This window comes from Pleurodeles waltl, chromosome 5, assembly GCF_031143425.1.
Source record: "Pleurodeles waltl isolate 20211129_DDA chromosome 5, aPleWal1.hap1.20221129, whole genome shotgun sequence".
In the NCBI taxonomy this organism is placed as follows: Eukaryota; Metazoa; Chordata; class Amphibia; order Caudata; family Salamandridae; genus Pleurodeles; species Pleurodeles waltl.
Window position 1 is genome coordinate 1873089027 of NC_090444.1, and position 14170 is coordinate 1873103196.

The 14170-nt window shown below is 53.2% G+C and overlaps 1 protein-coding gene across 3 annotated transcripts in view; it reads right to left on the reverse strand.

Moving 5' to 3' along the window:
* Window positions 1-14170, reverse strand: part of PPP2R5D (protein phosphatase 2 regulatory subunit B'delta) — a 501712-nt gene that overhangs the window by 70214 nt on the left and 417328 nt on the right. For all 3 annotated transcript variants that reach the window (XM_069236432.1, XM_069236433.1, XM_069236434.1), the window contains exon 13: window positions 12594-12695. In XM_069236432.1, coding sequence (XP_069092533.1) covers window positions 12594-12695 — 102 coding nt within the window. The remainder of the gene's footprint in view (window positions 1-12593; window positions 12696-14170) is intronic.

The following is a 14170-nucleotide window of genomic DNA, read 5'->3' on the forward strand; positions in this document are numbered from 1 at the left end:
CATTGATTCTAAACCTATTCCTGGATGGGACTCCTGTGCTGTGTAGTCTCACGCATGGAAATAAAGGAATGCATGACATCTTTGTCGGAAGCTGGCTCTGTATAAACTGTATCAAAGTGAGAGAGTGCACAGAGTCCAGGGGTTCCCCCGGAGGCACAGAGTCCAGGGGTTCCCCCGGAGGCACAGAGTCCAGGGGTTCCCCCGGAGGCACAGAGTCCAGGGGTTCCCCCGGAGGCACAGAGTCCAGGGGTTCCCCCGGAGGCACAGAGTCCAGGGGTTCCCCCGGAGGCACAGAGTCCAGGGGTTCCCCAGAGGCTTAACAGAGGCCAAAGTAGATAATACTAATGCTCTTTTGTGGTAGTGTGGGCGAGCAGTTAGGTTTATCAGCAAAGCAAAGCATTTGTTGTACACACACAGAAATTAGAAGCAGCACATACTTAGTGACTAATGCCAGACCAATGGTTTATGCATTAAAAAATATAAACTTTCTTATTTGATTTTTAGAACTAAAAGTATTGTTGCTGCAGGAAAGTATAGTTTTAAGAATGTATGACTTTCAAGTATCAAATGCACTTTGTTTAGAATTCACAGGTAAAACAGTTTTCAGTTAAGTAACACTTTAATTTCAAAAGCAGACAGTGCAACTTCCTCATAGGAATCAATGTAGTCCTAGGGGAGGGAAAGTAACAACACAATTTGCAGGTAAGTCCTTGACTTACGATCCCAGTCTTCAGGGAGTTAAGTGTCCACAGGGCAAAGTTTGGGAAGACACCAAGGGTGTACCACCACCAGGACCGGGCGGCCGGGTGCAGAGGCCACTCTTGGTGTCGGGCGCCCAATGAAATCCTAGGGCGACTGGGGGCACTTAGAAAGAAACAGCTTGCAGGTAAATACCCGCGACTTCAGGGCACAAACCTGGGGGGGTTAGATCAGCAACGGGGATTGGGGGCTCTGGGCACAGGTTACCACCACACACAGCATCGGGCGTCCAGTGCTTTTCAATGAAGGAACCCCGGGTCACAAAGATGCTGCAGGCTGGGTCCAGACAGCCGAATGAAGAAAACCAACTGCTGGACAGGTAAGCAGAGAGCCCACTGGACGTTGCTGGACCATCCGTTGGGCTCCCCAAGGCCAGGGGGCTGCGGTTGCAGGGGAGCCCTTAGACATTGGGACATCTTCACCGGATCCGGTCGCAGTCATGGGGGTCCTCTGGATTTAGACTGCAGGTGTCGTCATTTTGGTCAGCAGGGGCCAACTCGAGGTATCATCACCTGAGGGCCTTCTCTGGAACACTGGCCATGGGTGTCGGGTGCAGAGTGGGTAGGACTCGTTGATCCTGTGCAGTTCTGGAGTCCTCTTAGAAGGTTTCTTCGTGGACAGGCACGCTGTCCTCAAGAGATCGTGATCATTTGGGCAGGCAGGGAGTCTTCTGGGAGTTTGTAGTGGTCTCTGGTCCTGCAGGACGAGTCTTCTTATAGCAGGAGTCTTGGAGCTGCAGACAAGCCAGTAGGGCTGGGACCAAGTCAGTTGTTGTCTGGAGTCTTCTCTGCTGGTGCAGCTCGTCAGTCTTCCTTGAGGTCACCAGGAATCTGAACAGTAAGGTTCACGGGTGTCCTTAAATACTAAATGTAGGAGTGTTACAGGGGTCAGAGGGCAGTAGACAATGGCTACTGTACCTCAGGATGGCTACACCCTTCCTGTGCCCACTCAACGGGGGCCCATCCCTAACCCTAGTGGCTGACATCCCCCAGAGCAAGATGGAACATGCGGCCAGGAGGGGTTCACCTCAGCTTTGGGCACCGTAGGGGTGGTCCCAGCTGGGGTGGGCACACCTCCTGGTGTTTACTAATTTTCCAGCCGGAACTGCCTCCAAAAGTGGGGGCTGTGTCCAGGGGGCGGGCATCTCCACTAGCTGAAGTGCCCTGGGGCAGTGTAACACGAAGCCTGAGCCTTTGAAGCTCACCGGCAGGTGCTGCAGTTCCTGCACATGCACACTGCAGCCTGTCAGCTGGTGGGGAGAGAATGGCAAATGCGACATGGCATCCCACCCTGAGTGCCATGCCCTCCCACCACTGCCTGTGGCATAGGTAAGTCACCTTAGCAGGCCTCACAACCCTTAGGCAGGGTGCACTATACCACAGGTGAGGGCATTGCTGCATGAGCCATACTAAGTACCTTGGCTGGGAGTCTGTCATTACGAACTCCACAGCTCCCTAGTGGCGACACTGAATATTAGGAAGTTTGGATTCAAACTTCTCAATAAACCCACACTGATGCCAGTCTGTGATTTATTGAAAAATGCACAGAGAGGGCATCTTAGAGATGCCCCCTGTATTTCACCCAACCTCCTAGTGTGAGGTGGCCCGGCCTGTGCCAGCCTGCCACAGACACCGCCCCTTTAATAGTTGCCAAAGCAACTTTGCACTTGCACTAGAGAGGCCACCCACTTCTAACCAATTCGGTTGAAAAGGAAGCAAAGGGGTCTCTCGGGATCCCACCGGTGAAGCCCCCCCTCTTCAGAGGGGGTGTGACAGGCTGCCCCACATGGAAAGGAGAAACCACTTATGGAACAGGGGAGGAGTCGCGGCTAGAGGGCGGGGTCTTCAGACCAGGGGCTGACCCCTAAGGTAGGAGGCAAGTTATTTATTTCATGTTAGACCCTTAGGCTACAACTGCAGGTAGATCCTGTCAGGGATCCAGCCCCCCCTCCACCTATCCCCCAGCTTCCAGTACAACCCAACATCCTATGACAACATTCACTCACATTCCAGTCTCCAGCTCAGACATACAGGCAACAGGGACACTGGGTTCTACACACATTCCAGTCTCCAGCTGAGACATACAGGGAACAGGAACACACAGGGTACTACACACATTCCAGTCTCCAGCTCAGACATACAGGGAACACAGGACACACAGGGTACTACACACATTCCAGACTCCAGCTCAGGCATACAGGGAACAGGGACACACAGGGTACTACACACATTCCAGACTCCAGCTCAGACATACAGGGAACAGGGACACACAGGGTACTACACACATCCCAGACTCCAGCTCAGACATACAGGCAACAGGGACACTGGGTTCTACACACATTCCAGACTCCAGCTCAGACATACAGGGAACAGGGATACAGGGTACTACGAACATTCCAGTCTCCAGCTGAGACATACAGGGAACAGGAACACACAGGGTACTACACACATTCCAGTCTCCAGCTCAGACATACAGGGAACACAGGACACACAGGGTACTACACACATTCCAGACTCCAGCTCAGGCATACAGGGAACAGGGACACATATCCAGACTCCAGCTCAGACATACAGGGAACAGGGACACACAGGGTACTACACACATCCCAGACTCCAGCTCAGACATACAGGCAACAGGGACACTGGGTTCTACACACATTCCAGTCTCCAGCTCAGACATACAGGGAACACAGGACACACAGGGTACTACACACATTCCAGACCCACGCTCAGACATATAGGGAACAGGGACACAGGGTACTACACACATCCAGACTCCAGCTCAGACATACAGGGAACAGAGGACACACAGGATACCACACACATTCCAGACTCCAGCTCAGACATACAGGCAACAGGGACACACAGGGTACTACACACATTCCAGACTCCAGCTCAGACATACAGGGAACAGGGACACTGGGTACTGCACATTCCAGAATCCATCTCAGACATACAGGGAACAGGGACACACAGGATACTACACACATTCCAGACTCCAGCTCAGACATACAGGGAACAGGGACACACAGGATACTACACACATTCCAGACTCCAGCTCAGACATACAGGGAACAGGGACACACAGGGTACTACACACATTCCAGACCCAAGCTCAGACATACAGGGAACAGGTACACAGGGTACTACACACATCCAGACTCCAGCTCAGACATACAGGCAACAGGGACACAGGGTACTACACACATTCCAGACTCCAGCTCAGACATCCAGGAAACAGGGACACAGGGTACTACACACATTCCAGACTCCAGCTCAGACATACAGGGACACAGGGTAGTACACACATTCCAGACTCCAGCTGAGACATACAGGGAACAGGAACACACAGGGTACTACACACATTCCAGTCTCCAGCTCAGACATACAGGGAACAAAGGACACACAGGGTACTACACACATTCCAGACCCAAGCTCAGACATACAGGGAACAAAGGACACACAGGGTACTACTCACATTCCAGAGTCCAGCTCAGACATACAGGGAACAGGGAAACACAGAGTACTACACACATTCCAGACTCCAGCTCAGACAGAGGAAACAGGGCCACACAGGACACTACACACATTCCAGACTCCAGCTCAGACATACAGGGAAGAGGGACACACAGGGTACTACACACATTTCAGATCCAGTTCAGACATACAGGAAACAGGGACACAGGGTACTACACACATTCCAGACTCCAGCTCAGACATACAGGGACACAGGATACCACACACATTCCAGACTCCAGCTCAGACCATAAAGGGAACAGGGACACACAGGGTACTACACACATTCCAGACTCCAGCTCAGACATACAGGAAACAGGAACACAAGGTACTACACCCATTCCAGACTCCAGCTCAGACATACAGGGAACAGGGACACACAGGGTACTACACACATTCCAGACTCCAGCTCAGACATACAGGGAACACAGGACACACAGGGTACTACACACATTCCAGACTCCAGCTCAGACATACAGGGAACACAGGACACACAGGGTACTACACACATTCCAGACTCCAGCTCAGACATACAGGCAACAGGGACACTGGGTTCTACACACATTCCAGACTCCAGCTGAGACATACAGGGAACAGGAACACACAGGGTACCACACACATTCCAGTACCCAGCTCAGACATACAGGGAACAGGGACACATAGGGTACTACACACATTCCAGACCCAAGCTCAGACATACAGGGAACAGGTACACAGGGTACTACACACATCCAGACTCCAGCTCAGACATACAGGCAACAGGGACACAGGGTACTACACACATTCCAGACTCCAGCTCAGACATACAGGAAACAGGGACACAGGGTACTACACACATTCCAGACTCCAGCTCAGACATACAGGGACACAGGGTAGTACACACATTCCAGACTCCAGCTGAGACATACAGGGAACAGGAACACACAGGGTACTACACACATTCCAGTCTCCAGCTCAGACATACAGGGAACAAAGGACACACAGGGTACTACACACATTCCAGACTCCAGCTCAGACATACAGGAAACAGGGACACAGGGTACTACACACATTCCAGACTCCAGCTCAGACATACAGGGACACAGGGTAGTACACACATTCCAGACTCCAGCTGAGACATACAGGGAACAGGAACACACAGGGAACTACACACATTCCAGTCTCCAGCTCAGACATACAGGGAACAAAGGACACACAGGGTACTACACACATTCCAGACCCAAGCTCAGACATACAGGGAACAAAGGACACACAGGGTACTACACACATCCAGACTCCAGCTCAGACATACAGGGAACAGGGACACACAGGGTACTACTCACATTCCAGAGTCCAGCTCAGACATACAGGGAACAGGGAAACACAGGGTACTACACACATTCCAGACTCCAGCTCAGACATAGAGGAAACAGGGCCACACAGGACACTACACACATTCCAGACTCCAGCTCAGACATACAGGGAAGAGGGACACACAGGGTACTACACACATTTCAGATCCAGTTCAGACATACAGGAAACAGGGACACAGGGTACTACACACATTCCAGACTCCAGCTCAGACATACAGGGAACAGGGAAACACAGGGTACTACACACATTCCAGACTCCAGCTCAGACATAGAGGAAACAGGGCCAAACAGGGCACTACACACATTCCAGACTCCAGCTCAGACATACAGGGAAGAGGGACACACAGGGTACTACACACATTCCAGACTCCAGCTCAGACATACAGGAAACAGGGACACAGGGTACTACACACATTCCAGACTCCAGCTCAGACATACAGGGACACAGGATACCACACACATTCCAGACTCCAGCTCAGACCATAAAGGGAACGGGGACACACAGGGTACTACACACATTCCAGACTCCAGCTCAGACATACAGGAAACAGGAACACAAGGTACTACACCCATTCCAGACTCCAGCTCAGACATACAGGGAACAGGGACACACAGGGTACTACACACATTCCAGACTCCAGCTCAGACATACAGGGAACACAGGACACACAGGGTACTACACACATTCCAGACTCCAGCTCAGACATACAGGGAACACAGGACACACAGGGTACTACACACATCCCAGACTCCAGCTCAGACATACAGGCAACAGGGACACTGGGTTCTACACACATTCCAGTCCCCAGCTCAGACATACAGGGAACACAGGACACACAGGGTACTACACACATTCCAGACCCAACCTCAGACATACAGGGAACAGGGACACAGGGTACTACACACATCCAGACTCCAGTTCAGACATACAGGGAACAGGGAAACACAGGGTACTACACACATTCCAGACTCCAGCTCATACATACAGGGAACAGGGATACACAGGGTACTACACACCTTCCAGATCCAGTTCAGACATACAGGAAACAGGGACACAGGGCACTACACACATTCCAGACTCCAGCTCAGACATACAGGGAACAGGGACACACAGGGTACTACACACATTCCAGACTCCAGTTCAGACATACAGGGACACACAGGATACCACACACATTCCAGACTCCAGCTCAGACATACAGGGAACAGAGGCACACAGGATACTATACACATTCCAGACTCCAGTTCAGACATACAAGGAACACAGGACACACAGGGTACTACACACATTCCAGACTCCAGCTCAGACATACAGGAAACAGGGTACTACACACATTCCAAACTCCAGCTCAGACATACAGGGGCACACAGGGTACTACACACATTCCAGACTCCAGCTCAGACATACAGGAAACAGGGTACTACACACATTCCAGACTCCAGCTCAGACATACAGGGACACACAGGGTACTACACACATTCCAGACTCCAGCTCAGACATACAGGAAACAGGGACACAGGGTACCACACACATTGCTGACTCCAGCTCAGATATACAGGGACACACAGGGTACTACACACATTCCTGACTCCAGCTCAGGCATACAGGAAAGAGGGACACATGGGGTACTACACACTTTCCAGACTCCAGCTCAGACATACAGTGAACAGGGACACAGGGCACTACACACATTCCAGACTCCAGCTCGGGCATACAGGAAAGAGGGACACAGGGTACTACGCACATTCCAGACTCCAGCTCAGACATACAGGGAACAGGGACACACAGGGTACTACACACCTTCCAGATCCAGTTCAGACATACAGGAAACAGGACCACAGGGTACTACACACATTCCAGACTCCAGCTCAGACATACAGGGAACAGAGGCACACAGGATACTATACACATTCCAGACTCCAGTTCAGACATACAGGGAACACAGGACACACAGGGTACTACACACATTCCAGACTCCAGCTCAGACATACAGGAAACAGGGTACTACACACATTGCAGACTCCAGCTCAGACATACAGGGGCACACAGGGTACTACACACATTCCAGACTCCAGCTCAGACATACAGGGACACACAGGGTACTACACACATTCCAGACTCCAGCTCAGACATCCAGGAAACAGGGACACAGGGTACTACACACATTCCAGACTCCAGCTCAGACATACAGGGACACACAGGATACCACACACATTCGAGACTCCAGCTCAGACATACAGGGAACAGGGACACAGGGTACTACACACATTCCAGACTCCAGTTCAGAAATACAGGGAACACAGGACACACAGGGTACTACACACATTCCAGACTCCAGCTCAGACATACAGAGAACAGGGGCACACAGGGTACTGCACACATTCCAGACTCCAGTTCAGACATACAGGGAACAGGGGCACACAGGGTACTGCACACATTCCAGACTCCTGCTCAGACATACAGGGAACAGGGATACAGGGTACTGCACACATTCCAAATTCCAGCTCAGACATACAGGGAACAGGGACACAGGGTACTACACACATTCCAGATTCCAGCTCAGACATACAGGAAACAGGGACACACAGGGCACGACACACATTCCAGACTCCAGCTCAGACATACAGGGACACACAGGATACCACACACATTCCAGACTCCAGCTCAGACATACAGGGACACACAGGATACCACACACATTCCAGAGTCCAGCTCAGACATACAGGCAACAGGGACACACAGGATACTACACACATCCAGACTCCAGCTCAGACATACAGGGACACACAGGGTACTACACACATCCAGACTCCAGCTCAGACATACAGGGAAAAGGGTACTACACACATTCCAGACACACAGGGCACTACGTACATCCCAGACATCGGCTCAGGCACACAGGGAACATTATCGCAGAGCTGGTCTTTTCTTGATCATCTTGTAACACTGGTCTGCCTTAGGACACAGGTGTGGCTTAGGATCCTGCATTTAAGGGTCGAGTGCTCTCTCATGTTTGTAAATCAACCCTGCTCGGGCAAATCTCCTGTTGGCTCTCTGTTTCTCAGTAGATGTCTACGTTAGGTGCCAGCAAGAAAATTCTTGAGTTCCATTGCTAAAAAGCACAGGCTAGCTGACCTGCCACAGGGCCCAGTCTCACGTTTGCTCACTCCAGAGCCTATTTTAAGTTTCTGCATGAAACTTTGTTTAGTGACTTCTCATTGTCCAAATTTAAGCCTGTGTTTTCAGATTTTGCTAATTAACACCTACTAGGTAGCATCGTTTGTTTCATGAATGTGGTGTGCCATTTACACAAAGGCCCAGACGTATCCATTTACCTCCCATCTAGGAGCCTGATTGGTAACCATCCACTTATCAGCAAAGAGTTGCCACAGATCTGTTCCAGCAGAGGTCGTCTCGTGACTCAGGTTTGATTGCACACCCGACTCCTACTCCAGCATCTACCAGCTGAGACCAGCCTCACATTCACTCACCTGCTAGCAGAACATTCTTATGTTTACTCCCTACATGCAAAGGTTTGATCACCGACAGTAAGACACTGTGGACCCCAAACCCTCCTCGCACAGCAGCTCCTAGATTGTATCCTGCACTCGGGGACCCCGCACCCTCCTCACCCAGCAGCTCCTAGCTCGTATCCTGCGCTCGTGGACACCCCACCCTCCTCACCCAGCAGCTCCTAGCTGGTATCCTGCACTCGGGGACCCCAAACCCTTCTCACCCAGCAGCTCCTAGCTGGTATCCTGCACTCGGGGACCCCACACCCTCCTCACCCAGCAGCTCCTAGCTGGTATCCTGCACTCGGGGACACCCCATCCTCGCCACCCAGCAGCTCCTAGCTGGTATCCTGCACTCGGGGACCCCACACCCTCCTCACCCAGCAGCTCCTAGCTGGTATCCTGCACTCGGGGACACCCCATCCTCGCCACCCAGCAGCTCCTAGCTGGTATCCTGCACTCGGGGACCCCACACCCTTCTCACCCAGCAGCTCCTAGCTGGTATCCTGCACTCGGGGACACCCCATCCTCGCCACCCAGCAGCTCCTAGCTGGTATCCTGCTCGTGTGGACACCCCATCCTCCCCACCCAGCAGCTCCTAGCTGGTATCCTGCACTCACGGACACCCCACCCTCCTCACCCAGCAGCTCCTAGCTGGTATCCTGCACTCGGGGACACCCCATCCTCGCCACCAAGTAGCTCCTAGCTGGTATCCTGCACTCGGGGACCCCACACCCTCCTCACCCAGCAGCTCCTAGCTGGTATCCTGCACTCGGGGACCCCACACCCTCCTCACCCAGCAGCTCCTAGCTGGTATCCTGCACTTGGGGACACCCCATCCTCGCCACCCAGTAGCTCCTAGCTGGTATCCTGCACTCGGGGACCCCACACCCTCCTCACCCAGCAGCTCCTAGCTGGTATCCTGCACTCGGGGACCCCACACCCTCCTCACCCAGCAGCTCCTAGCTGGTATCCTGCACTCGGGGACACCCCATCCTCGCCACCCAGCAGCTCCTAGCTGGTATCCTGCACTCGGGGACCCCACACCCTCCTCACCCAGCAGCTCCTAGCTGGTATCCTGCACTCGGGGACACCCCATCCTCGCCACCCAGCAGCTCCTAGCTGGTATCCTGCTCGTGTGGACACCCCATCCTCCCCACCCAGCAGCTCCTAGCTGGTATCCTGCACTCGCGGACACCCCACCCTCCTCACCCAGCAGCTCCTAGCTGGTATCCTGCACTCGCGGACACCCCACCCTCCTCACCCAGCAGCTCCTACCTGGTATCCTGCACTCGCGGACACCCCACCCTCCTCACCCAGCAGCTCCTAGCTGGTATCCTGCACTCGTGGACACCCCACCCTCCTCACCCAGCAGCTCCTAGCTGGTATTCTGCTCTCGTGGACACACCACCGTCCTCACCCAGCAGCTCCTAGATGGTATCCTGCACTGTGGACCCCCTCCCCCATCAGCTCCTAGCTGGTATCCTGCACTCGTGGACACCCCATCCTCTTCACCCAGCAGCTCCTAGCTGGTATCTTGCACTTGGGGACACCCCATCCTCCCCACCCAGCAGCTCCTAGCTGGTATCTTGCTCTCGTGGACACCCCACCCTCCTCACCAAGGAGCTCCTAGCTGGTATCCTGCACTCGTGGACCCCACACCCTCCTCACCCAGCAGCTCCTAGCTGGTATCCTGCTCTCGTGGACACCCCACCCTCCTCACCCAGCAGCTCCTAGCTGGTATCCTGCACTCGGGGACACCCCATCCTCGCCAGCCAGCAGCTCCTAACTGGTATCCTGCTCTCGTGGACACCCCACCCTCCTCACCCAGCAGCTCCTAGCTGGTATCCTGCACTCGTGGACCCCACACCCTCCTCACCCAACAGCTCCTAGCTGGTATCCTGCTCATACAGATTTGCCTGCCCCCCAACCCCCCCCAACATCCTCCTCGCCCAGCAGCTCCTAGCTGGTATGCTGCCCACATAGACCCCCCCACACCCTACTAGCCTAGCAGCTCGTAGCTGGTATCCTGCACTCGTGGACACCCTACCCTCCTCACCCAGCAGCTCCTAGCTCGTATCCTGCGCTCGTGGACACCCCACCCTCCTCACCCAGCAGCTCCTAGCTGGTATCCTGCTCATGAGGACACCCCACCCTCCTCACCCAGCAGCCCCTAGCTGGTATACTGCACTCGTGGACCCAACACCCTCCTCACCCAGCAGCTCCTAGCTGGTATCCTTCTCATACAGATTGCCTGCCCCCCCACCCCCTCAACACCCTCCTCGCCCAGCAGCTCCTAGCTGGTATGCTGCCCACATAGACCCCCACACCCTACTAGCCTAGCAGCTCCTAGCTCGTATCCTGCACTCGTGGACACCCTACCCTCCTCACCAGCAGCTCCTAGCTGGTATCCTGCACTCGTGGACACACCACCGTCCTCACCCAGCAGCTCCTAGCTGGTATCCTGCACTCGGGGACCCCACACCCTCCTCACCCAGCAGCTCCTAGCTGGTATCCTGCACTCGGAGACACCCCATCCTTGCCACCCAGCAGCTCCTAGCTGGTATCCTGCACTCTGGGACCCCACACCCTCCTCACCCAGCAGCTCCTAGCTGTTATCCTGCACTCGGGGACCCCACACCTTCCTCACCCAGCAGCTCCTAGCTGGTATCCTTCTCATACAGATTGCCTGCCCCCCCACCCCCTCAACACCCTCCTCGCCCAGCAGCTCCTAGCTGGTATGCTGCCCACATAGACCCCCCACACCCTACTAGCCTAGCAGCTCCTAGCTGGTATCCTGCACTCGTGGACACCCTTACCCTCCTCACCCAGCAGCTCCTAGCTCGTATCCTGCGCTCGTGGACACCCCACCGTCCTCACCCAGCAGCTCCTAGCTGGTATTCTGCTCTCATGGACACACCACCGCCCTCACCCAGCAGCTCCTAGCTGGTATGCTGCACTCTGGGACCCCACACTCTCCTCACCCAGCAGCTCCTAGCTGGTATCCTGTACTCGTGGACACCCTACCCTCCTCACCCAGAAGCTTCTAGCTCGTATCCTGCGCTCGTGGACACCCCACCACTCACCCAGCAGCTCCCAGCTGGTATCCTGCTCGTGTGGACACCCCACCCTCCTCACCCAGCAGCTCCTAGCTCGTATCCTGCGCTCGTGGACACCCCACCCTCCTCACCCAGCAGCCCCTAGCTGGTATCCTGCACTCGTGGACCACCACCCTCCTCACCCAGCAGCTCCTAGCTGGTATCCTGCACTCGTGGACCCCACACCCTCCTCACCCAGCAGCTCCTAGCTGGTATCCTGCGCTCGTGGACACCCCACCCTCCTCACCCAGCAGCTCCTAGCTGGTATGCTGCACTCGGGGACCCCACACCCTCCTCACCCAGCAGCTCCTAGCTGGTATCTTGCTTGCATGGATATGATAATTGTCAATACTCACTTCTGTTTCTCAGCCTTGTACTGCTGTGTACAGTCATCAAACAGCTTCTGGTTCATCTCCATGAAGAGCTTCAGCGCATTGTAGATGAGGCCATGGATAGTTCTGTAAGGGACACAAATGAGTGCGTGAAGCACCTATGCAGGGTGATGTATGTCCAGCGGCATCACGCCGTGAGGCATAAGGAAGAGGACGCAAAACACTTCTTAGCAACTCCTGACCACAAAAGCAGCAAGTCACATGTCTAACAACTGCAAAAGGAAGGCACAAGCCTCCTCCCAAACATATCAACTCTCTCCCAACTACTAATGACAAGAGTGAAGCCAGGCCAAGAAGCACACGCTGTGTCAAACTACCGTAAAACAAATGAAATAGCATTTCTTGTACAGCTAAGAATGCTCTCAGAAATTTAAAGTTGCACACGTTAATTTTAATAATTACCAAATGATTACAAAAACAAGTCACACTGGGTTAATACAAAAACTACTCTTGTGCTGAGTTGCTTCTTTTGCGATAGTGATAACATCTTAGTGGTGAACCGTGGAAGAGCACGTGCGTGTTTCACCCCTTGTTGGTGTGCAGGCCTGGAGCTTCTTCAAGCCTGTAGATGATCCTTTTTAACTTTTTAGAGCAGTCTGTTATTTCCAGCAAAATAGATCCTCGTGTGACCAAGGCGATGGCACTCAGTGGATCACTGCACTCGTGTACAAAACTTGACCTAGTGTATTGTGAATCACTCCTGAGTGATTGCGATGTCCCTCAGGAGACAAAGTATTTCATAGACCAAGTCCAATTAACGTTATTTTAAAAAGGTGTTAAAATGTACACGCGTGCATGATCTGGGAGTTGGGAATATTGTGAGGTATTCCTTCTTAATGTAGAACAGGAGCACGAGCACTCAAGATGGGTGCTCTGTGTACAAGTGGTGGGAATAGCGACAGCATGGAGTAAAAAACCCGTTACTTGTAACTGTGGCTCTCCAGTGTATGTATCTTTCATAGAGTCACACGCTTGAATCATTCCGCGTTGCTGAAGTGGGAGTTCCTCAGTAACATCTTATCAGTAGTATAAGGCAGTGATTCCTGAAAAGGGCATAAGCAGTGCCCCCTCGTTAGCACTAAGGGTACAAATGGAGGCCAATGAGGTTAGCGTGCTCTCTGCCTCACCCCTTCCAGCGGACTTCACACCTCTGATTTCTTAGTGCAAGAGTGGAAAATAAACTGTACATACAATGCCTGAGGTGAACCTATATTCGGGGAGCCGGGTGGGCCGCCTGTGAATCTATGACAGATACCAACGTTGGAGGACCGCAGTTACATGTAGCTTGTTTGTTCTCCAGTATTGGATCTTTAATAGAGTCACATGCTTGAATCAGAATAATAAGCAGTGTTAACATTACAATTTCTCTGGGACAGCAAGTGAGGATGGTGGGGTAGAATAGACAGACTCTGCTTATTTAAACAGATGACAGAACTGCCTGTCCAACCATATCTCTGCAACTGTTTCTAGGCAGTAGTATCTGGTGAAGTTGGGTCTGCCCCTCCCCGTTACCTCTCAGCAGATGTCTATGTCTGCTGAAG